Here is a 26,864-nt window from a genome sequence, read left to right on the forward strand (position 1 = left end):
GTATATATGTATATAGATAGATAGATAGATACATACATACATACATACATACATCCTTTTATTAGTTTCAGTCATTTGACTGTGGCCATGCTGGAACACTGCCTTTTAGTTGAAGAAATCGACCCCTGGACTTATTCTTTTCTGCCAAACTGCTAAGTTACAAGGATGTAAACACACCAACATCAGTTGTCAAGAGATGGTGGGGAGGACAAAAACACACATAAATATATATAGATATATACGACATATACGATATATATACGTATAAAGTCAAATTTTTATATGAGTGATATCAGTTTGGAGAAGTCTTCCTTGTCGTTTGGTGTTTTTGTATGGTTTAAAGTTAACGATCTTTCAGGCCTAAACTTTCACCATCATCATCATTGTCCATGCTGGCATGGGTTGGATGGTATGACCAGGGCTGGTAAGCTGGCATGGCTGCATCAGGCTCCAGTTGTCTGAGTTGACATGCTTTCTATGGCTGGATGCCCTTCCTAATACCACCCAGAGTGCTGGGTGCTATTTATATGGCACTGCACAGACACTTCTACATGGTGCCTCACAAGTACTTTTACATGACACCACATGAACACTTTTACATGTCACCACACAGGTGCTTTTACATGGCACTACACATGTGCTTTTATGTGACACCACACAGGCACTTTTACATGGCACCACTGAGTGCTTTATACCACCTGAAGGATCGGTCTTAATACTTCTGCTGCAGAATACAGGTCTTCTTGAGTACAGCCAGGTGCCAGGAATCTCAATCCTTTGTCATCTCACCTGAAATCTTCAGTTTCCGGAGGTCGTTCTTCATTACTTCATCTCATCCCTTCGTGGGTCTCCCTCTTCCACGTGTTCCACCCACTCTGAGATAATGCAGTTCTGGCAATATTTAATAGAAATATTCAATAATGATACTTGCAGTAGCAACAAATGAAAGCAGTGTGCTGCTAAGCAAACACCACCCAAACACATAGGGGTGTTGTCATAAATCAGCAAACACTGAAAGTATCATAGCATCGATCTACCTGCAGAATTCTACCAATCACTCAAGCAATATGATTATAACATCAAGACATGGGTATCACTTTCTTTAAGTTAATTTTATTAAACAATATTACAAAAATTCTCTTATAAATAGTGCTTTCACTGGTAAATTAATTTTGGTAGAGTTAATTTTTGGTAGAGTTCAGAAAACACGAATCAAAAATACTATGCTCAGAAGGGTCTTAATTTACACCCCACACAAGAAAAATCAATATTGGTAATTTGGTTACAAATTTTGGCACAAGGCTCACAATTTCAGGGAAGGCAGTGCTCAGCTTAATTCATTGACATGAAAAGGATGAAAGGCAAAGTTGACCTCATTGGAATTTGAACTCAGAATGTAAGGATGGATGAAATGCTGCTAAGCATTTTGCCTGGCATAGAAACGATTCTACCAGCTCGCCACCTTAATCAATATTGATAATATTGATTATTGATACATTTTTCTGTGAAGTGTTTACTAAAACCTGAATTTTGATGCAGATACAGTTACTTTTTATTATGAATACCTATATGCATCAGACAATTTTAATCAACAAATACTATGCTCAGAAAGTTTTAATTTACATCCTACACAAGAAGAAAAATCAATATTGATAATTTGGCATCAAATTTTGTCACAAAGCCATCAAGTTTTTATTGCTACATTTCTCTGTGAAATATTTACAACCTGAATTTTGATGCAGATAGTTACTTTTTAGTATGAATACTTATATGCGTAGTTAAGTGGCCTTTTTCAGAGAATGACTTGCTACAGATATCACACTGATATGGCTTCTCCCCTGTATGAACTCGTTTGTGTCTAGCTAAGTGATGATTATGAGAGAATGATTTACCGCAGATATCACAGTGATATGATTTCTCTCCTGTATGTATACGTTTGTGTATAGTCAAGTTAGGATTATGAGAAAATGATTTACCACAAACATCACAGGGATATGGTTTCTCACCTGTATGAATGCGTATGTGAATGGTCAAGTCACCACTCCCAGAGAATGATTTACCACAAACATCGCATTCATAAGGCTTCTCCCCTGTATGAATGCGTACATGTTTAGTTAAGGTATTTCCTCCAGAGAACGATTTCCCACAGATGTTACAGTGATATGGTTTCTCTCCTGTATGAATACGTTTGTGCCGGGTGAGATTACCTCTTTGAGAGAATGTTTTTTTACAGATATCACATAAATATGAAGTTTTACCAATTTCCTTCTTTGTATCAGCAGAATAATTAATACTTTTACATATAATCTTGTTTTCACATAATTCATTTGCCATAATTATTCTTTTCTCAAAAAAAGAAAACAGATGGTTTTCTTTTTTTCTGATTTTATATTCTATTCTGTAGAACTATTGAACACCTTAACATTCAAATAACTCCATCAAATACAATGCTTATTTAATCAGATTGTTTTGAATTAATCATGTATTATCTCATAACTAAGATTTTGAAGATGTGACTGTTTATTTTTAGGATAGCATTGTAGGGTAGGTGTGAAAGGCTTGATCAGGCCATTTTGAACAATGAAACAAATAGACTGTTTTGACCAGATATGGCCAGCTTAAATGGTAAAGGGTTAAACTATGATTGTATTTTCAACAACTGTGTTCCTTTTTTTTTTTTTTATACATACAAAAACACTGCACACCTTTTTAATAATCCAAAATTAATTGGAGTGAAAAATCATTCTGCCATTTTGTAAGCATTCTAGACAATGAAATAAAGAACTATCGTTATTAATCTGAGCTCAGAAGAAATATTTCAACATTAATTTACCATAAATTTATATAAACAAGGCTATGTCCATTCTGTGTAACATTTACTGATGATGTATCGAAGTAATCAATTCTTTGATACCAGTGTCAGCTGATGATCTGAAATAATAAAGGAACAAAGTGTAAGATATAGAGTATACTTAAAAAGTGAAAGATACATCTGTGGAAATTTTATTATTCATAATATATATATATATATATATATATATATATATATATATATATATACACACACATATATATATATATATATACACATATATACAAATAAATGAAAACTGTTGCATCAAGAAGTGCCAAGCTCTAATTGTGGAGGGAATGTGTGGAAAGGGTAAACCCAAGAAGATGTGGGACTAAGTGGTGAGAAAGGATCTTCAGATGTTGGGCTTCATAGAGGGGATGGCAAGGGACCAAAACTTCCGGTAGTTTGTTGTGCTAAGTGAATACATGGTTGTCTCCTGCAGCCCTTTTCAACTGAGAGTTCCTAATCTTGCAGACTTGTGGGTGTCAGTCCCACATAAAAAGCACCAAAGCCAGTGTTGTGTAAAAGCATGCAGTACACTCTATAAAGTGGTTGGCATTAGGAAGAGTATCCAGCCATAGAAACCATGCAAAAGCAGAGATGGAGCCCAAGCAGCTCGCCAGCCGACCAGCTCCTGTCAATCCGTCCAACCCATGCCAATATGGAAAATGGATGTTAAATGTGTTGATGATATACATGTGTGTAGTTGTGTAAATAAATAAATACACACATTTGAGTAAATAATTTCATAGGTATCATAAAAAAAACTGGCACTCCGTCAGTTACGATGATGAGGGTTCCCGGTGACCCAATCAACAGAACAGCCTGTTTGTGAAATTAATGTGCAAGTGGCTGAACACTCCACAGCATATGTACCCTTAACATAGTTCTCAGGGAGATTCAGCATGATGCAGAGTGTGACAATGCTGGCCCCTTTAAAATACAATGCTGCCCATTTCACATGACTTTATTCATTAAAACTTATTAAAACTTCAGAAGTTCTGTCAACTTTGGTCATCGTAATGCTTTGCTTTTATCTGTTTCATAAAAATTCCACCTTATAATGATTTTGCTTTCATTTTGTGATAGACAGCTATCATGCAGAAAATGCCAGCTTCCAAATCCTGTTTTCCGATAAGGTAAAATTGATTAAACTTTAAACCTCTGAAACATTTTTCTGTAATTTTTCTGGAACAATTAAATAACAAAATCGGATTTAATGTAGAAAATTATTTCAATATACCAAATTTAAAAATTCTGACTTACCCTACAGAAGTAAAGAGACAGTTATAGGATGTGACACATACACACACACAAGTGTACATATGTATATATGTATGTATGTGAGCCACCTGGGAACAATTGTTGTCAACTTACCCCCTCTCTCCTTAAAGCTACATATTTCTCACACCCACCTTTCTTTCCCTTCGTCAGTCTTTTAAAAGTTAGTTGTGTATACATATATCTATATATTTATGAAAATATGTATGCAGCATCGTGTGTGTATCCCTGAATGACAGCTGTTTTAATGTTACCACCCCACTGCTTCTCCATATTTGTCACTTACACAACTCACCTTCCCTGATATCAGTCACAGACTCTATGCCACCACATTTCCTTCACACTAACACTCTTGCACCCTTCTCATTTTATCAAGTAATAGCCCATCCTACCATTTCAATTTTATAAGTTAATAAGATTAAGAAGAGATTTAACCAAGACTAGAACCTAGTTCAGCTGTGTGCCACGAAGAAGTATTATCGATGCAATCTTCTTGCAATAAAATCACTTAGCTAACCTCTATTCCAAGCAATGATCTCCTTGGTGAAAGCCTTTGATAGGGTCCCATACTCTGTTATCTGGAGGCTGCTAAATAAAGTAAAGAAAGATAACTGACTTATAAGAACAATACAAACCATGTATCGAGATGCAATCAATAAATGTGAGACCACAGTGAGTTTAGCATGAAACAGAGTAAAGAGGAAGGTATGGTGCCTTTATGTGCAAATATGGCAAAACTAACATGAAAAAGATGAAGGCTGGAGTGTAAAATATGTCTACTTTTGAACCACTCATCTGCAGTGGATCTGAATATGCAATGTCTCCTCTTAACAGCCCTATCACACTGTTGTCATAATTTCTTGTTACAACTGTATAATAATTCTTTCTACTATAGGTACAACGCCTGAGAGTTTGGTGGGGAGGGAGCTAATCAATTACATCAACCCTAGTGTATTACTGGTACATGCTTCATTGACCTTAAAAGGATGAAAGGCAAAGACGATCTCAGCAGAATTTGAACTCAGAAACTAAGGACAGACAACTGTGTAATAATGTCATTATGAGAAATTGCATCTGACCATATTTGATACACTCTACTAACTCCTTTCTGCACTCCCTCTACCATATCCCCCCTCTCTCTCTCTTATTGTTCCCCAGCTCAATTAGCGACCCTACTAGTGTTGATGCCTTGATAAAATGCACTTGGTACACTCAGTAAAATTCTTGGGGGATAGAGACCAGGTAGGGTCAAAGGGATGCTTTATGCTTATTAAGGACATGAAAACTCAAGTGTTGGTCTCACTACAAAATGAGGCATTTAGTAACAGTGTCATAAGTGCCACCCCAGCCAATTCGGGGGTTAGTATATTATTTTCATTGTCTTGACATCTAAACTCAAAAAAAATTGGGAGGAAGAACCGGTAAGGCTTGCAATAAGGTCGAAAATCTGGCTGAAAATATTGTATCTTGACACTCAACCACCCAAACTTGGACCAAAGAGTTTAGTAAGACACCATCCTAAGCACACATGCTCAATCAATAACTTTGGTGTGGTCCCTGTATCATTTTTCAAGGTGTTATGACTCATTTTCTAATATTCCTCATTACCATCATAACGATAATGAGCTATTATCTTACTATCTTGTCTTACTTACCTCTTAAAGATACTTACCTTGGTATATTAAAACACAAACCATACTTTTGTGGGATTTCTATGTTTTTGCTAAATATTATGGCTAAAATATGCAATGCGATACTCCATTTTGTAGTACTGGTATATTCTACAAAATGAGAAAGGTGCAGTCATTGTTACATCCTTCAGATGCATACATAGGTGGAATGATTAGAGAAAGTCTTTGCGGACATTTTAAGACCAAAACCAGCTTCCTAACTTCATTCCTTGCTGAGATATTGCATTCTGAAAGCTGCAAAACTTTGCGTTTTTCTCGGTTTTTAAGCTGAGGCGCTTACAACGGTCTGTTACTAAATGCCTCAAATGTACACAGTACTCTCTATTACATAGTTGATGTAAAGAAGGACATCCAGTTATAGAAACCATTCCAAATTAGGACTTGTGAACAAGATGCGATTCCAAATAAGAACAAACTCAGACTGTAACAATCCATTCAACCCATACAAGCAGGGAAACAAACATAACCAGTGGTGGTGGTGGTGACGATGATGATAAATATATATTTTTTTTCCATGACTTTGTTTCATATTAGATATTCATTTACTTGTTTCAGTCATTTGAATACGGCCATGCTGGAGCACTCCCTTAAAGGGTTTTAGTTAACGCAATCGACCCCAGGACTTATTCTTTTTAAGCCTAGTACTTATTATATCAGTCATTTTTGCCAATCTGCTAAGTTAAGGGGACATAAACACACCAGCATCGGTTGTCAAGTGGTGGAGGGGAAGGACAAACACACACACGTATGTATATATATATATATATATATATATATATATATATATATATATATGACAGGCTTCTGGCAGTTTCCATATACCAAATCCACTCACACGCCTGAGACTATAGAACAACACACCTGCCCAAGGTTTGGATTTTGCAATGTGAACACTAGTGATTTTGATTTTGCCTGGGGTTTGGCAAATGTGTCTATCGATTGCAGGATATCATTCTTCTCTTGTTCTTTTTCTTTAACTCAAATTGTTTTGATCCATATATTGGAACATATATTTTATATATTTTCAATTAATCCTTTCAAAAACAATGTGTTGCAAGTAATTAAACTGAGCATTTACCATCCATAATTTTTCCACAGGTATGACAGACTGTAAGCATCTTAAAAGAAAAATTAGGTATAAGAAGCATCAGCTGTGGTATGCCAGAGAGAAGACTATGCTGGTATGGTCATGTGATGCATATGGACAAGGACAGCTGTGTAAAGAAGTGCCGATCTCTGTGGAGGGAACCTGTGGAAGAGGTAGACCCAGGAAGGCATGAGATGAGGTGGTGAAGCATGATCTTCAGATGTTGATTCTCATGGAGGTGATGACGAGGGACTGAGACTTCCAATGATTTGCTGTGATTGAGAAGACATGTCAAGCTAAAGTGAAATTAAAGTTATGGCCAGTGCCAATGACATATAAAAGGCAGCCGGTACATTCTTGGTTGGCATTATCCAGCCACAGAAACCAAGCCAAATCAGGCTGGAGCCTGGTACAGCACTCTGGCTAACCAGTCCCAGTCAAACCATCTAACCCATGCCAACACGGAAAACGAACACTAAATGATGACAATGATTTGTTGAGCAGTTTTAATGAAGAATATTTCACTAAGACTAGTTATGCACTCTGTGGAGTATTAATATCTCGTATTACTTAGTATGGATATTCCTACGAAGTCAAATCAATGTTGAACATTTTCAAGTATTTTCTCCTAAAATAGTTCCATCTAGTTGGGTATAGAAGTACCTGTTTTCCAAGATACTTGTTCACTCCAAGTAGTTTTATATTCAATCCCATGAGACTGTGAGCCACAGTAAGATTCTGTCTCTAGCCATCACCTGAAAGGAAATTCAACTTTTGATTCTATTTTATTTTACTGGAGTCTCCCATAGACATTTGGTGTTGAACCCTTTAGCATTCAGATTAATCTGTCAAATGTAATGCTTATTTATTCACATTGTTTTGAATTAAGCATGCATTAATCTTGTAGCATTCAGAGATTTCAATGAAGTGATTGCATAGTTTTAGAATGACATTGTAGGAAAGGTATGAGAGGCTGAATCTAGCCAGTTTTGAACATAAAACAGAGAGAATATTTGAGCCAAATATGGCCAGTTTAAATGCTAAAGGGTTAACAAAAGTTTCATTTTCTTATAATTAAATATTCTTAGGAATTAGTTAACACAGGCGTAGCTGTGTGGTAAGAAGCTTGCTTCCCAACCATATGGTTCCAAGTTCAGTTTCATTGCATGGCACCTTGGGGAAATGTCTTCTACTATAACCTTAGACCAACCAAAACCTTGTGAGTGGATTTGGTAGATGGAAACTGAAAGAAGCCAGTTGTGTATATATGTGTTTGTGTGTGTGTGTTTGTCCCCCATCACTACTTGACAGCCAGTGCTGATGTGTTTACATTCTCGTAACTTAGTTCAATAAAGAGACCAACAGAATAAGCATCAGGCTTTAAAAGAATATAGATATAACTACAGGGATCGATTCATTTGACTAAAAATTCAAAGTGGTGCCCCCATCGTGGTCACAGTCTAATGGCTGAAACAAATAACTGTATAGAAAAAAAATTATTGAAATATTTTGTGTATTGTAGAAGTATAACCAATTTATATGAACCCCAGTTGAGAACCTCTACTGTACAGACTTATGGTACAACTCCATATAATTCATAATTTATATATTTATTGGACATGTCTGGTGAAAAAACACCTTGCTAAGAGAAATTAAAATGTACCCTGTGGAGCACATTTTAATCTTAATCTCTCTCTCTTTCTACATTTTCGACCCCTTTTTTATACTCTTTTCCTTTCTCATGAAGTGTGGAACATCAAGGCACATTTATTTCAAAACTCCACCCAAAATTACAAAGTCATTTGATAGCTAGGGATATGCGACCATGAAGCTGAAGACGTTAGCAGAGTTGCAGGGGCGCTGGGCAAGATGTAGTGAGTTTTATGGATTTGTATTTGGAAGAGAATGTGTTAGCTTTGTATATAAAAAGGAGTAAACAGGACCAGCTAGAGAGAAAATAGAAACCAGGCTGGGAAATATTTTCTCAGAGAATGTGGTTTACAGTTGGTTGAAACAGAGAACTGATGAATGTATTCGTTAATGAGATCAGAAGGCTGGTGAGTCTGGTTTTGTTTATCGGAGAAACGTTGAGTGCTCTTTCGAACTTTGTATCTATAATATGGCAGGCAAAATGAAACAATCTGCACCGAGCAAGTTAAAGATAAACAAATAATAATCAGTAGAAAAATCATCAAAAATCGACAATAAGCTACTAATTGACATCAGGTTTGTATGTGCACTTATGTATGTATATTCATAGCTATATAAAGTGTGTGTCCGTGCGAATAATTGTGCTGCATACCAAGATTGATTTTATAGGGTTTTTCCCCCCTGCGTATCTTCACCCAATTATGGCCTTCGTCTTATACACACATACACACTTACTAAACAAACAATTTTAATTAGTTATTAAACACTAAATTATGATATAATGAATTTGTAAATTATAAAGCCACTACTTGATTTTAAAAAAGGTAATAATTAGCAATGAAATAAAATATGTAACAAAATAATGATAAAATCTTTGTCTAAAATGCATTTGGTTCATGTATTTTTCTTAAAAATTAATTAACTAAAATACAATAATTAAACAGTATAGTAGTGTCAAATGCAATTGACGAATGTCGTGAAAGATTTAACACATTTAAAAAACAAAAACAAATCAACCGATTTTACGATTAAAACTTTATTATCGATTGGTGAGAATTTTCTGAAAGATTGTTTGTTTACCTTTCACTTTCGACTGGTGCTGTTTGTTTCGCTGTGTCCGTCGTATTATATAAACAAAAGTTACTCATGGAGTGGAAAATAATTGTCAAGCCAGGGGTCATAACTGTTTTCCCTAATCTCATTTCAGTGGGGCTGCAGCGGTTGCCGGACATTCAGACTAATTTTGTGGGGAATCTAGTGCCTAAAAAAAAAGATCGAGTAGTAAATACACTCAGACTGGCGTAAATATGGACTAAAATAATTCGATGTTTCTAATACTTACATATAACAATGTAGTGGAAATGTGGGGTGACCTGATGAGGTCAAAGTTGAAGTCCATAAGGTCACTGAAAATCTCGACACAACTTTTAACAACAGTTATTCATGTACAGTTGACACTTATTTTGCATATATAATATATATCTCTGACACATAATGAATTGTTGAAATTGCTTACAGCATATTTGTAAAATGACGTGAACATTTGAGACAAAGAAAAACAGCGCAATGAACTTTTGAATAGAAGTCAAAAAGAACGAGTCCAACAAGTAGAGCCATCTGTCGGATAACTGAGACAATAAAGGGGAACAACTTCCACAACTTGAAACTATATCCTTAAAATGTTATCATTATTCTATTTCTTACATTACCGTTTTCAGAGGTAAACAAGAGAATCAGGCCCCTATAAACAGAAAATCAATGATTACATAGAAATGAAAACCTAAAACAACAGGAAATTTTATCTAATATAGTTTTTACAAAAGAAAGAAAGCGAATAAAAAGGAAAAAGAGAAGAAAGAAAAAAACATTAATGCAGCACCAAGTGCTTCAGTTGGTCGCGCACCATATGGTTCAATGGAACCTACTGAAGCAATTCAGCTTGCTCGCAACATTACCACGGGCGCTGGCGAGGCTAAGGCGTTGGAAAAGCCAACCTCCCTCACGAGCATCACCTGATACCTCGGTGAGACTTCGCCGTTAGTGACCCAGTCCCTCCAAACGTCTCAAACGCCACAGGCTGGAAGAGATAGTTCACTGCCAGGTCCCGATACTTTAGGATTTTATAAATATATTTTTTCACAAACTCGAGTATGTTGTCACTTGTTTATTTTAGCCCTAGGAAGCGTTGATCGAGTAGATCTGTCATTAGTGACACCTCACTCATGACCACCTTTTTTTTTTTATTTGGCAATTCTTCGGTATTTGTAGACGACATCATTCACCCACACAACCTTTCCTTATGACAAATAAAGAGGCGAGGCAGAAACAGAGGGCGAATGATGTCGTCGCCTCATACCAACACTACATACCAATACCAAAGGATCGCCAAATATAGGGTGGTGGGTGCACTTTGCTTACAACAGTAAGTGGGACATGTTTGGAGCACGAAATGGTTACGACTAGAATACTCTTAAACAGATGGAATGGTCATGACAAGAACGTTTTAAAAAATAGAGAGAGGAAGACACACACCCACACACAAGTAATTTGCTACACAACACCAGACCAATTACTCGACAAGCTTGGGACTGGAAATGTCCCTGTTCTCTTGAGACAATATTATTACGATATATACTTAAAATATAAAATAAACTATGAAAAGTTACGAGCTAAATTGTGTTTAACAGATTCAAATTAATAGACTTCTAAAGCAGGATCTATTTGATATTTATTAATCCCTCTGAAATGTATCATATTGCACTATGTATGCAGTATAATATTTATAACAAGAAAATTAAATGGAGAAAAAAACAGACATGATTTTATTTATCAGATACACAAATTAATACACTTCTCTGTTGTCAATCCACGTTAAAAAAAAAAGTAAAGAACAAAACTAGTTTTATTGCACTGCATGTTAATTGACCTGCTTCAAAAATAGGGTTTGTTTACTCAATATAGGGCAGGGCTCCACAACCAGTGTGCCAAAAGACGATACTAAGTGTACCACAGTGTAACCTGAATATAATTTTTTCCCCTATACTTTTAGTTATATTTTTAGTTCAGGTGTGACACTAAATTTTGAAAAGAATTTAAGTGTACTGCAAGTGAAAAAAGGTCGCAGTGCTCTCACACCTGTGCCTATATGATGAAAGAAATTTTGTTTTTGCTATGTATATAGACCCTGGAATTTCATTGGTTATCTAAAAGATGCAATTTTTTAAGTGAGTACATTGATCATCTTTTTAGCTTGTTCATATAGGGTCTGGTTTTAGAAAGTATCTTTTGATTGAGGTAGTTGATCATGTCCTCAAGTCTACAGATCAATGTCAACAGGGTTGTTGTATGTCTCTTCTTGGAGTGCTTAAAAGCAGCAAGGTGGTTATTGTATCTGTATTTAAGTTTTCCGTTCATGGATCCTATATACCATTTGGTCTTCATCGAGCCAGTGCTATAGTGTGCCATTACCTGTATCTCATAAACAACAGAGGATATCTTGCATGGCTGTCCCGGAGTCAAACAAACTTGCAAAAATTTTCTGAAAATTCAAAAAAATAAAATAATTTATGAGGTTATATGGGGTGCTTAACCCTTTTGATACCAACCCAGCTGAAACCAGCTCTGGCTCTGTAGTACAAATGTCTATTTACAAAAGTTCTGAATTACAATTTTCCACCAAACCTTAGTCACAATTTATGTTCCTAACACTAGCTTAATGATAACTAAGTTATTTTATTAAATTCTTTGTTATATTTTAAATTAATTGAAAGAAACACAGAGCATCTCAACAGAAATATGATAACAAAAGAGTTAAACCAGAATTCTGCCCAATTTTGTTGGTTTGGAGCCTGTGGTACTATGATGAAGAGAGACTTGGGGTTTCAAATTCTTGAAATATTAACATAAAGCTACACAATGTGTAGAGATGGTGTACAAGGTTTTGATCAACAATGTTCACTTTATAATAATAATTGAGATTTATAATTGTGGCAAAGCTGGATCTGATGTTAATGAGAAGTCTTTTAAATTGAAATGACAAATCAGCTGACAGATCGGTAGTTTTAAAATGAAACGTTTGTCTCAACAAATTGTCCTGAAGTACATTTTGAATTCCAGCACATTATATTTTTGATGGTGAGTTTTGTGTCAATGCTAAGTTTTAGAAGATTTAGTATGTGTGGTTTGTGGGACAGTTGGTTGCTATTTTTATCAGATAGGATCCGTACCATGTTAATGTCTCCTCGTTGGCTTTTATATGTACGTGTGTTTTTATGAGTCGTTACAGGAGATTTGGCTGCTGTTTCTAACAGGTCTACTTACCATAGTGTTGTTCTCGATCTTATTTACTTCGTAACACAGTGGAGATCAGATAAAACTATTACTGGTGCACTTCTCATGGAGGTTTAAAAAATTCACACTGTTTTAAGGTTAAAAATTTAGAAAAGAACACCAAGAAGAAAACTATTTTATTAATCATATTAATGAAAAGATGAGCCCAAATGGGTGCCGGTGTAGTATGTGATCTGCATACATGTTTCTGGTATAGCTTGTGATCTACATTAGTTCAAACGGTATAGCTTGTGATCTACATTTAAAATTCATCTATCTGCTTGACTTCCAGTTGATTTGGTATAGAAACCAAAAAAACTTTTATGATTTAAACACTTTTTGCCCTGAGCCCATTGAAAGAAGCCGTGATGAAAGCAAAAGAATTTTACACATAGGTTATTCGAGATGAAGAAGCTGCAATAGAATTTCTAAGATGCTATGAACTCCTTGATGAACATGGAGATATTTATCCATCTCTAATTATAATTGCTAATTTATAACAAAATTTCGAATGTTGGTCACAAGCTAGTCTAGATTTAAGTTGCTATAAATCACAATGACATGTAGATCACATACGACAGCAGCACCCCCAAATGTTTTATAGGCGCAGGTGTGGCTGTGATAAGAAGCTTGCTTCCCAACCACACGGTTCCAGGTTCAGTCCTAACTTGGGCAAGTACTATAGCCTCAGGCCAAACAAAGCCTTCTGAGTGAATCTGGTAGATAGAAACTGAGAGCAGCCCGTGATATGTATGTGTGTGTGTGTGTATATATTTGTGTCTTTGTGTCCCCTACCCCTACCATTGCTTGGCAACCGATGTTGGTGTGTTTACGTTCCCATAACTTAGCAGTTAGACAAAAGAGACCGATAGAATAAGTACTAGGCTTACAAAGAATAAGTCCTGGGGTCAATTTCTTCGACTAAAGAACCCTTTAAAGTAGTGCTCCAGCATGGCCACTATCAAATAACTTAAACAAGTAAAAGAATAGCAAATTTGTGAATAGTACATTTTACAAGACACTCAAACATTAGTATGGCTTTACTAAATCACTTAAGATCAATCGTTATAGATTTTCTATAGATATCATCATCAGCACTGATTTGTTACAACATTTCGTATCTGAACACATCTAATGTAAACAACGAAGATGGAAAAATAGCTAACGGGTGTGTGTATGCCTATTTCAGGAGTTATTGCTCCTCCAGCAGCATCACATTCAACTCATTAATCATTCATAAACCCATTGCTTAAATAGTTACTAAATATAAAAGTAATTAAAAGATTTACTAAATTCTTAAATTACATTTTTAAAAACATGCTGCACTAAGATGTCTCTTGCTTTACACTGTTTGAGAAACTATTTTAATGGCTAATGCTACTGAAAAGAAAAATAAGAGAGACAACTCTGAAGTTTTTATTAATTATATAATGTAGTAAGGCATATGACTGTAATCGTATACTGACAACAGCAGACATGCTTTGGTCTTATTAGACCTTCTCAGCAAGCATAGTCCAACCATAACTACAATTGCTATAGAGACAACTTCATTATATCATAACAGTCTTTTAATATTCCTTTATAGCTCTAATGGTTTCAGTCATTAGACTTCAGGCATACTAACATAAACATGAAATTCTGTCTGCCCAGAACCCTTGTATCTCAGTCTACACTTGCTCTACATACACATATTATACATTTTCAGAATCAGGATGATCCTGAGATTGAAAATCTGCCCTTCATTTGGTTCTTGAACATCCAGCATTAGGATCTAATTTAAAAGCATTTGGGTTGCTATTTCTAGCTTGTAAAGCTTGGCTGACTCATGCCATCTTGGTTGGCGTTTGTCAGATGATATCAAAGATCAAAAGAGAGATAAGTGACATTTACTTCAGTAATTTTACATTGAGATAGGAACTTTGGGACAAATTAACCAACAGTTAGAATTCAACTCATTACTGGAACAATAGAATGACTGTGTTACAAGATTAATTCTCACCCGTCCTTAAGCTGTGATCAAACACCACCGGGGTATATAGTCATTTTAGACATATTAATAGTCATGCTATTTAGCTCTCTGTAGTTTTGGACTGCTGGCCCAGTTAGCCCTCTGCAGGAGCTGGCTGAAAAGTCTACATGGAGTGCAGCTTTTAAGCTAGTCATGACTAAAAGTCAATTATGTCAATCCCAGTACTTGATAGCAACAGCAGCTAAAATCAGAGCTTTAGGCTAGCAATGAGTGAGCTGGCATGTGATCAAAGGTGTTTCAGCCCTGACTAAAACTTATACATACAATGTACCTAACACTACATTATCCAGTGTGTCTTGCCTTTTTTAAAGACAACAGTGTGATGATAAACCAATAAATGCTAACAACATCAGTGCATCTACCTACCTGCAGAATTCTACCCAGTCAATGAAGTAATATTGTCACCAAAACCAAGCTACTGGAATGTTCTAACTGCCTCTAGTTTGTGAAGGTGTGAGAGCTACTTTCTTTGGGTTTCTGTAATTTATGTGTAGATATAATTTAAAAAAAGAAATATTCAATAACTATAACACTTTAATTTACATATAAATAAAAACAGTTTGCCTAACATTTCAGTTAAGATTCTTTTGTGAATTTCTCATTTATCTCTTCTTTTCGTGAGTTTTTGTTTTATATATAGTAGTTTTTTTTTTGCTAATGTTTTCTAAAATATCTTTTGGTGTATTTAGCTTTATCGTTTTACTCTTCTTAGATAAAATGGATCTGATTTCTATCAATTCTTGCAGAGTAAATGATACGAGAGGTTTCCTCTGCCTCAGAACTGAAGCAAAGTTGTTTTGTCTGTTCATGTTGGTGGTGGTGGAGGTGGCAACGGTCATTGTTTTGGACATGCATTTATTCTCTTTGCTTTCTTTTCCTACTCACCTGGTAGGAATGTTGGTGTCATTGTGTGTGTGTGTGTGTGTGTGTGAAAGTGAATTGATACTTTCTTTCTTACTTGTTGTTGTTGGCAACAAAGGAAATTCATCATCAAAATTGTTTACTGAGACGTTGTTGGTCTCAGAATGACTAGCCATTTTTTTCCCCACAAACAAGAATTTTTAAAAATATAATTTTAAAATCCAAAAATTCACCCTTCATACAGACAGACAGACAGAAATATCTTTATTAGCCACACAGGGCCGAACACAGAGGGGACAATACAATGTAGAACTTTTCTTTTCAAAAAGAAAAAAAAAAAATACGATGAATAGGGATCAAAAATGTTTGGGACGTGTAAATACCGAAATAACAATGTTCCATTTATAATAGAGTTCCCAAAAGGGGAGTAAAAATGTAATACAGATTAGGTTTATCCATGGAAAGAAAAGCCAATGAAAAAGACCATGGTAACCTCAGGCAGGGAAAGAACACAAGAGCAGAGCACTCTCTCTTTTGGATTTACAAGATTATGCTCAAAGTGGTTTCGTCATCTACACATACCATCTTTGCTACATTCACCCACCTTTTATTGAAACTTTCCTCTCTATTCTCACCTTCCTTTACAAGTGGTACTTGTAAAAGCTGATGAGCGGTTGACCAGAGAGGAAAGTGTTTGTCTCTAAACTTTTCACATGAGTCCCTCACGCACATTCTTTCACCATAGCCACCAGTACAATGGAAACTGCCTTGCCCTCCTGGTTAAAGGAAGGTGGCAGGGCAATATTTATAGACTCAGCCAACAACCAAATACATCTCACATGTGACAGCAGCCATTCGACATAAGCCCACAAGTCTGAAATGTTTGGACATTGCACGAGTGTGTGCAGAATGATTTCGTTGCTCTGACCGCATCTCAGGCAAGTCAGTCCGGTGTTTCTCGAACCGTGCCTGTAGAATTTATCCTGAAGTGGCAACGCTTCCCAACAGCACTGCCAGACCAGGGATCTCAGGAAATTGTCCATAGGTCCTGGCCTGAAAGTGGTACTGAAGAGGCAGGCCAGGTATTCCTCCTCGACGCCCAGGGTCTCCCCAAGAACATCGTCGCACCTCCCCTCCATTAATCCTCTATAAAACACCTTTGTGGAATTGAAGTCGCACAAGTTTGATCCCGGATGACAGAATTGCTCAAGAATAGGGCGGCACGTGTGGTGCCATTCGCCCAGCTTTGGTCTCTGTTTTATCCAAGACCGCTGTTCAGTCAATAAGACGAGATGTCACAATCTCAGTGCACGACTGCACATCATCAACCACATGCCCAGCCCTCCATTTAGCAGGTGTTGACAGCAAATGGATCGCCTTACCATCGGAATGCTTCCCTTTCACAAAAAGCAGAAGAGTATGCGTTCCAATTTGTTGGTAGGGTTGGGACAAGGCACAATGGTCAGACAGTAATAAATGATGGACGTAATGTTCTGTTGATCAAGGATAACAATTTCCAAGACGTTAATAACTTCCTCAAAATTGTAGCAGATGGCTGACACCAGCCATTGTGTTTCAATTTCAGGGGGCACATCTTTTTATTCTTGTGACCCTACAACCTAGATACATAGGGATCATTACACTTTCATCAGACTCAAGTGATTCTGTAGAGTAGGCCTTGATTTGCTCCTCTGAGTTAAACCTGACTTCAACTGTGGCAATCTTTTGCCCCTTGTGATATATTTTTTATGTGTCCATATGGACCTTAAACATTTTTCAATTGTTTGTTGATTTATGTTTTCGGGTTTTCTTGTTTTTCAATTTATTGTCGTGTATATAATTGTTTTCTTGTTAATATTTTCTAAAATGTGTTTAATTTTATTGTATTGCCCTCTTTAGATAAAAGGGGTCTTGGTTCCATTATCTGCTGTGGCGTAAATGAAACAACTTGTTTTCTTTGCCTCAGAACTAAAGCAAAGTTACTTTGTTTGTTCATGTTGGTGTTGGTGGCAGTAGACATCTGTTCATTCTTCTTGCTTTCCCTTCCCACTTGCTTGCTGGGAATGCTGTTGTTCAACTGTATCCGTGTGTGTGTGTGTGTGTGTGTGTGAATGTGATTCAATGCTTTCTCTCTTCTCTGCAGCATTTGGCAATGCAGGGAAATTAATGTCCATGAAAGATGATGGAACGCTGGCTGCTTCAGCCAAGTTATCCATTTTGAAATGAAATTTATAAAGCGAAAATATAACTGCAGCAGGTGGATTTTCATAAGAGTGCCTCACTCAGATGAAAGTTGATGTTGTTAATCAACTGTTGACAAAAATTCAATATAAACAAACATAAATAAATATGAGAAATTGTTTAGACTTATGCAGACGAAAACAACAGCCAATCAGACAGACGGACAGATAACTTTCTTTATTGGCCACACAGGACTGAACATAGAGGGGACAAATACAATGTAGAGTTTTTCTTTTTGAGGGGGTGCAAAAACAAACAGAAATTAAAAATAGGGACAACAATCAAAAGGGATCAAAATCGTTTGGGATATACAAAAAAGTGGAAATAGTACAAAAAGTTCCCAAAAGTGGGGTGGTTTATCCATGGAAAGAAAATCCTACAAAAAGACCACAGTAACCTTGGGCAATAATGTCACATAACACATTTACAAGTAGGTAACTCTCTGCTTATCCTTTGTTTTTTTTTTCCAGTTCATAGGATCACGCTCAAGGTGGCTCCGTCATTCACACGTGCCATCCTTGCTACATTCACCCATATTTTGTTGAAACATTCGCTAGACAAAACTTGCCTCTCTATTCTCACCATCCTTTTCAACTGATACTTGAAGAAGTTGATGAGAGATTGACCAGAGAGGAAAGTGTTTGTCTCTAATCCTTTCAGATGCATCCACCAGACACATTCTTTCGCCATAGCCACAAGTACGATGAAAATAGCTCTTCCTTCCCATTTGAGGGAAGGAGGCATGACAATATTGATGATAGACTCGGCTGATAAACTGACTCGTCCCACACGTGACAGCAGTCGTTCGACATAAGTCCACAGGTCGGAAATGGTTGGACACTACACGAGTGCATGCAGAACAGTTTCGTCGCACTGACCACATTTCGGGCAGGTCTGCTTGGTGTTTCTCAAGCCGTGCCTGTTGAGCTTATCCCAAATGGGTAGCGCTTCTTGATAACACTGCCAGGCCAGGGATCTCTGGAAGTTGTCCATAGGTTCCGGCCCGAAAGTCGTCTTGAACAGACAGGTCAGGTATTCCTCGTCAGAGATGTCGCAGTCTCAGCTCGTGTCTGCACATCAACAACCATGGCATGCCCAGCCCTCCTTTAAGCAGGTGTTGGCAGCATTGGATTGCCTGACCATCGGTCGAGGGCCAACTTCGCTGCCAAAACGTTGGATGCAATGCTGCTTCTTATCACCTCTTCTAACTTCTTAACTAGGTCACCCTCTACTCTGTTTCTATCTATGGCTAGTGTTTTGCTATACCTAATCGCTTCTGCTTTTATAGCTCTCGAGGGCAAACCACCATTTGTTGTTGATGATGACTCCCATCAAAGCCCTCTTTACTAGCATGCTAATCCGGTCTCGATGGGAAAGACGCGTTTAGTTTCCAGTAACCGGGACCCTGCCTATGTTTCTTATCTAAGTCTAGCGTACACGTCACAAGTTTGTGATCCGTGTAGCTGATTATGTGGAATTGTGGACACCCTACGCTATTTCTATCTACTGTCCCACACAGAATCCTATCTAGATACTATCTCGACGACTCGATGCAGTTGCTCCATGTCCACATTGGCACATTCAGGTGGTCGAGTCAGTACCTGCCAGACAGTTGAAAGCGCCTGAGCAGGTCTCTAAGGCATTTGCATCCCCATCTATTCCTATCTCTGCCCACGTAGTCTAGATGCATGTCCAAGGTAGCATTCCAATCCCCCACTAAAAGTAAAGGACAAGACTTTCCTAGGAATACTTCTAGACGTTGAAAGAAAGCCGGCCGAGCTGTTAAAGGCAGTGCATACTGATACAAGTTGAAAAGCATACCCATTGCTGCTGTTGACATCTAGGACAACCAGTCTACCCTCCTGGTCTATGAATATTGTCTTTACTTCGAGATCCAGACTCTTCTGAAAAAGTACCTCAGTGCCACTACCACCCATTCACGGCAGACAGGGGAAAAAATAAATGTTAAACTGTCCGCCAAACATGGACTTTAGGGCCCGTGGATTAAGGAGTCTGGTCTCACTTATGGCTATGAATTCTAATTCATGTGGCTTTATGTCGTTTAAGAGATACCCTTGTTTCCAAGGGGACCCCAAGCCACACGCATTCACACAGCCAACCTTGATCATAATCCTAATGATGTGTGTGTGTGTGTGTAAACACTAATGATAGGAACAGAGAGTCACTTACCATTCAAAAGTTTTTGTCTCCATCTTTGGTTTTTCCTAGAGATCACTATTAATTTTTTGGGAGGAGTACTTCTGGCATCTTCCCATCGCATCAGGGTAAATGGATTTTAGTGTGATGTGCAATATTTTAATGTGTTCTAGTGGTGTTGTGTATGGGTGGTTGTTTGTTTTTGTCTTTGTGTATCAGGTTTGTTTTTGTGCTGATGTATTCCATCATCTCTGTATTTTTTTGTGTTGATGGCAGTGAGCATTGTGTGTGTGTTTGTTTTTGAGGTGTTGGTGTTGTGTGTGCTAGTGTTGATGCTTGAAAAGTTTTCCAGAGTTGTGTATCTCCCTGCTTTGTTTGAATTTGGCTTGGTTCTTTTCTTGATCCTTCCTTTTCTGGCTATTTGCCATTCCTCACTGCTTTTGTCTTCTGACGAAATTTCTGAGGAATCAGAGGGCATGTTGTAAGCTTCTATGCATGTTTGTGTTGTTGTTGGTTGTTGACTGTTTGTGTGAGGTATATGCGATGTCAGGGAAGGGGAATCAGCTTTTGTATTGCCTTTTGGTTTTTCTGTTTCTTTAGTTCTTGTTGGTGGTGTTTTTCCAGGTGCTGTTGTATGTTCATTTGCTGGTGTTGGTGGGTTTGGTTGGTGTGTTTCCTTTGTCATGTGGGTAGTAAGGGTTCTTTTTACCTTTCACTTTTTCCCTGTTGTAGTTGTTGTTCTTGTTTTTGTTGTTTCTTCACTGTTGGGCAATCAGTTTTTAGGTGCTCTTCGCTGCCACACAAGTAACAGCGAGACCTCCGACCTTCTATCACCACATATAGGTTATGGCCGTCAGGCAGCTCAATTTGGTGGGATGCTATTGATTGAGTCCTGATCTATTTACATCAGCAACTGAATCATTTTCCCCGATCAATTTTGTTGCTCTAAGACAGTAATCTCCAGGATGTTTATGTTCTCCTCCATGCTGTAACAAATGGCAGACAACAACCATTGTGACTCTACTTCCAGAGGGACATTTTTGATTGAGATTTTGGTCACACGCTGACCAAGATACGCCTGAATTAAAATTAGTTTCTCAGACTGTAGATTGAGTGTTCTTTGGCTTTTTCTTTGCTGTTGAAGCGAACTTGTATCGTGGCATATCTCTTCCACCAGTTCACATAATTCTTATATGCCCATATCAGACGCAAACATTTTACTATCACATCCTGTGGTGCTTGCTCTCGTCTGCGTGTTTTTGCATTTATGATTTTATACACAATTGTTCTCTTTTGTGTGATGTCTATATTTTGTGGGATGTTGAGGTGTAGATTTGAACCTTCTTGAGTTAAGAGGGACTATGTTTGTTTTATTTACTGTGTTGTGAAGTGTAGTATGGTCTTTTTTTGTTTTAAGGCTTCTGCAAAATTTGATTTGTTTTTGTTGTCACTGGTGGTGGTGTCGGTGTCGGTAGCAGAGAAGGTAGTTGTAGTAGTGGTGTTGGTGTTGACAGCAGAGCTGATGTCTTTGGTGGCGGTGAAGGTGGATGGCCTTGCGGCGTTAGTTTTGTTGTTGTTGGTGGTGGTAACAGCAGCGTTCAAGCTGACAGGTTCAGCAGCTAATGGTAGCAGTACGCTAGGGAAATTTTTTGTTGTTTTCAGCACCTCGCTAGCATTCTGCATGACTTGCACACTGGCTACGTGGTTTCCAGTCACCATTTTCAAAATGAAAAATGGCTAAATTGAATCTACAAAAGCCTTCAAAATTTTGGAAATTTCGCCCACACAGGGGCGAAATTCTATGTAAATATTTATCAAGTTTTGAAGTGAATGTTGTTGCACAACTTTTAAACACAAAATATTCAACAATGAAAACTTTCAAATATGCAAAAATCGCCAACTTACGTGGAGCCCATTTGACCAGCATTCAGATATAGGTATACACACACACTGTTATAAGTGAGTATTGTAGTTCAGTAGCATTACCCAAGTGGCATACTAGGAAACTGTCCGATATTGAACCAGTGGTAGTCATACAAAGTAGTTCTGATTGCAAAATGCAGGCAATGCCACCACGTTAACATAAAAATGATATAACAGATGAGGTAGACAGTGAGTAGATGTTGATTAGACACAGTTATGTATTAATAATACAATAATATACATATATTAGGTAGTGGGTAGCGATTTTCTTCACTACTTCAGGGAGTGACAACCCTGCCTGACACAAGTCCTGGGGTCAGCTGGCTCCAGCTGACAGTATCCAGTACGGGCCCCTATCCAGGGTTACAGAAAGGAGACAACCTTCAAAGAAATTCGGAGCGGAGCCTCGTAGGCGGTTTAGTGTTTGACTTGACACTCTTCCGGCAGCTCTTGAAACCAAGCTGGTGCCAAACGTAATGCTCTGCACTCCTTTGGACTATGTCAGCAAGGTCGTGAGAGGAATCCTGACGATTGGGTTACCCAGGATTTCCTTACATCTAGCCCAGGCCTGCACAAAACTTGAGAGGACATGAAATGTAAAAACCAGACTGGATTAGTTTATGTGCAACTCCATTGTCTCCTGAGACAAAAGGATGCCAACAACAACAACACATATATTAACAAAAAAACTTTTACATCTAATTATAAATATATATATTTGGCATATGAATGTATTTTTTCACAAATCTCACATCTATAAGATTTTACTCCTGCATTTTGAAAATCATCATTAATGAGACCATGATTTTAATGACAAATAACAGAGAATAGATCTTTCTCCTGAGTGTATTTGTGGATCACAACACTGCAACTCAAAGAATGATTACCAACATATTTCTTCCTCATCATCATTTGTTGTCCATGCTAGCATGGGTTGGACGGTTTGACCAGGGCTGCACCAGACCTTAGTCTGATTTGGCATGGCTTCTATAACTGGACGCCCTTCCTAACACCAACCACTCCAAGAGTGTAATAGATGCTTTTATGTGCCACTGGCACAGGTGTCAATTTGCATGACACCAATATCTGCTACAAGATAGCTCTTCTTCTCAAGCATAACATATTGCCAAAGGTCTTGGTCATTTGTCATTACATTTTCTTTTTTTCTTTTTTTACTCCAGTGTGTATTCAACCAAAGATTACAAGACTTACTCTTCACACTGAATAATTCTCCAGATATTTCACTTTGCAATAGATTTTGTCATGTATTTAGTCATTTACCAACTGCTAGTTTACAATTCAAATATTTTAGAGAAAAGGTTTCTCTCAAACAAGAATACTTTGGTAGGATACACCATAAGAATTCAATGATAATTATTACCTACATATTTCACAAGTGATAACTGTTCACCAATGTGTACTCTGTTAGTGGACTGTAAGTTTGAAGTTGCAAGAGGATTTCTTAGGTTTCACAAAGTTTCCCTCCAGCATGTATATGGCTTAATCTTAAAAAAACAAAATAGTAATGATAAATTATTTCCCACACATTTTCACAAAGATATGGTTTTCTCTAGTTTTGACTAGGATTATAGGTAACAAAGTCTGTGTAAATAATTTTCCTCATTGTTCATAGTCAGTGTTTCTCTTAATGTGTAACCTTTCGCATCTTGGGAGACAAAAGAATTCTGCAGATGTTTAGGGCAGAATTCTAATTTAAGCACCCCCATAACCTTTGTATTCATTTTGGAATTTTCTGGAAATTTTTACGAATTTGTGTTCTACACAAAGGAATTCATACAAGTATGCAAAAGAAAAAAAATTTGTGATTTAAGGGCAATTAAGCTGTTGTTTTCAGCACATCATAATTACCTGATGCCTTCCTCGTTTCTTTGTCACTCTGAGATGTATAGATGTTTTTCAATAATTTTTCTCTCCATAAACATATTTAATGGAATAGGGATTTAAACAAATTATTTGAAATTGCTGTATATTTAACTCTAATTTGTTTTTTAAAGAAACGAAAAAGAATGGAACTTTTGAGATTGGGGATGGAGAATTAAAAAACTATTTAGTCTTTTTCCCATGAATTCCTGTTGCAGAACACAAATTTGCAAAAAATTTTTCTGAAAATTCCAAAAATTGAAAGAGTTCTGAGGGGTTAAATAATAATAATGAAATTGTTGTATACAGTGCTCAGGTGCACTACAAAGAAGAAGAAAAAAAAAGGTATTAGGTGTATTGTTAGCAAATTTCAGGAAGCATGGAGTTTTGAAGGATGTAGTCTCAACAGCTAACAACCGACACGGATAGTTTATTCCATGCTTCAGCAATTCTGAGTGTGAAAAATGTTTCTGAAAGTCATGGGTGCTGTATTGTTTTTTTGATTTTGCAAGCATGTCTACAAGTGTTTGACATATGGAATTCAAAAAGGTGCCCAAGGTTGTTGATGGAAAGATGGTGGATATCTTGTGGATGTCTACTAACTCAGTTGCCAGACATCTGAGCTTTAATGTGTCCTGCCCAAGGAAGCAAGGCATTCAGAGTATGGTAGACGCCTGAAGCGGATATCCATTTGGTTGCACGTTTCTGAATAGTTTCCAGAAGATTGCTATGCTGGGCAACATAGGAGTTCCAGACTGGTGTTATATGCGATTCTTACACCAGAATCCCACCTAGTGTAGAATTCTAAGTGACGAATTAACTATTCATTTCACAGTGAAAGGGGTTTCTCATCTGTATGACTACGTATGTGGTTAAGAAGATGAGAATTCCGAGTGAAAGATTTCCCACAGATTTCACAGTGATAAGGCTTTTCTCCAGTGTGGATTCTTTTGTGTCGGTTTAAATCACTTTTCGACACAAAAGACTTTCCACATACTTCACAGTGGAACTGTTTTTCTCCAGTGTGAATTTTGCGGTGACGTACAAGACTGGAATTATCAGAGAAAGATACCCCACATATTTGACAATGATATGGTTTTTCTCCAGTGTGGATTCTTCGGTGAACTAAGAGACTAGAATTATCAGAGAATGATTTCTCACAGATTTCACAGTGATAGGGTTTCTCTCCTGTGTGTTTTCTTTTGTGTCTGTTTAAATCACTTTTGAAGACAAATGATTTTTCACATATTTCACAATTAAACAGTTTTTCTCCAGTGTGTACTCTTTGGTGAGCTACGAGACTAGAATTATCAGCGAACGATTTACCACAGATTTCACAAGGATACGGCTTTTCTCCAGTATGTATTCGTATGTGAATGACAAGACTAGAATTATGAGAGAACGATTTCCCACAAATTTCACAGTGATAAGGTTTTTCTCCAGTGTGGATTCTTATGTGTGTTGTTAAATCGCGGTTTTTGGCAAAATATTTTCCACATATTTCACACTTGTAGGGCTTTTCGATATTGTGTATTTCTTTGTGAGTAAATACTTCATGTTCTGAAGAGAAAGTTTCCCTACAAATCTCACAGCTATATTCAGGAATATTTCCGTATAATGATCGTTGGCGAATAAATGTTTCACAGTATAAAGGTTTCTCGTCTCCGTCTGTCTGTGTAACTGTATCTATATTGTTGAAAATAGTTGCGTTAGAACTGTCCAAGTGATTAACGTCTTCCATATCAATTACTCACAGAATTCTTAAAAGCCAAGAAATATGAGCGTATATAAACTATTTGTGGTTCAGTTTCTGTATCGAACATCATGGGCTGTCATTTACCAATGTCGTGAGACAGGTGTAACAGAAAAAGGCACGGAATTATGGGGCAAAAATGAAGAAAGAAAAATTTGTGCGCAAAACAATTCTTTCACGGATGGAAACAGCTACCGCTACCCAACTCCATGCTCTTTTCCTTTTTCATGATGTGATAGCTATTCCGAAAGTCCGCTGATCAGATATTACACTCGCTTACTGAGACGAGTCTAAGAGTAAAAATTAATGTCTTTTCTTTTTTTTCTTGCCGACAAGTTTCTTACCTCTCCAAGTTACATAAATATTGTTGTAATTAAATTGTTCATGGATGGTAGAAAAGTGCAATAACGTGTGCAGTATCGCCAAATATTAATCTTTTTTTTCCCCGATTTGAAAGTCAAGTGCAATGTCAGTATGAGTCACAACTATTCCCTCAATTGTTGGTGAACAAAATCCGTTTCTTTTATAAAACAGGGAACAGCCCTTTCAAGATGTAACTTAAGTTTATGATAAAATGAAATATTCAACCATGAATGTGATCGAACACCGACCCTGAAACACGTAGGTTGCCTTATGTTATCCATAAACATTAACGTTTACCTTAGCAAAGGGTATTTACTACACACGATTATAATTAGTTGAATGAAAAGCATATCAAATACCCGATTTCGTTGAAAATAGTCCCGCGCTTGAATGACACCGGTGTTGTAAGTTAAAAGTCCCTTATATAATTTAATACATTCAGCAACACATTCAGTTTTACTGATTTGTTTCTTTTACTGTGTCCAACCAGTGACGTAGATAATGGGGGGGGGGCATCACATCCCACTACAAGCACATTTTTCAAAATTGGCGCCTCTTCAATAACTTTTTTTTTTTAACTCTCATTCACTTGTGCGATAAAAGTCGAATCTATTCATTTATTTTGTTAATCGCATGGCCCTGGAAGAACTTTCTGGAGTCATTACTTTATTTGACCAACATCCTTTCTTTTTTAACTTTCTCCTCAATCTCTTATGATGTGTTGGTGGCCACTGACATCTGAAGAACCAAAACAAACCCTGACG

The 26,864-nt window shown here is 37.2% G+C and overlaps 2 protein-coding genes across 6 annotated transcripts in view; both read right to left on the minus strand.

Annotated features, from left to right (window-relative positions):
- Positions 1–10,238, minus strand: part of LOC106872549 (zinc finger protein 570) — a 17,975-nt gene extending 7,737 nt beyond the window's left edge. The window contains exons 1-4 of one of the 5 annotated variants that reach the window (XR_008266983.1): positions 9,906–10,203; positions 9,644–9,824; positions 4,653–4,723; positions 2,834–2,931 (exon numbers count right to left, since the gene is read on the minus strand). Coding sequence is in view for 3 of the 5 variants with exons in the window: in XM_052977586.1 (XP_052833546.1) it covers positions 1,747–2,334 (588 nt within the window). In the remaining 2 variants the exon portion in view is untranslated. Of the gene's footprint in view, positions 1–1,137; positions 2,932–4,652; positions 4,724–9,643; positions 9,825–9,905 lie in introns of those variants that run through there. The other 4 variants (XM_052977586.1, XM_052977584.1, XR_008266984.1 and 1 more) reach the window with 4 other exon arrangements.
- A 7,947-nt stretch (positions 10,239–18,185) lies between these two features.
- Positions 18,186–26,864, minus strand: part of LOC106872552 (zinc finger protein 850) — a 17,372-nt gene continuing 8,693 nt past the window's right edge. Inside the window, exon 3 of the mRNA XM_052977758.1 lies at positions 18,186–25,736. Coding sequence (XP_052833718.1) covers positions 24,814–25,736 — 923 coding nt within the window. The 3' untranslated portion in view covers positions 18,186–24,813. The remainder of the gene's footprint in view (positions 25,737–26,864) is intronic.

Source organism: Octopus bimaculoides, chromosome 28 (assembly GCF_001194135.2).
Source record: "Octopus bimaculoides isolate UCB-OBI-ISO-001 chromosome 28, ASM119413v2, whole genome shotgun sequence".
Taxonomy (NCBI): Eukaryota; Metazoa; Mollusca; class Cephalopoda; order Octopoda; family Octopodidae; genus Octopus; species Octopus bimaculoides.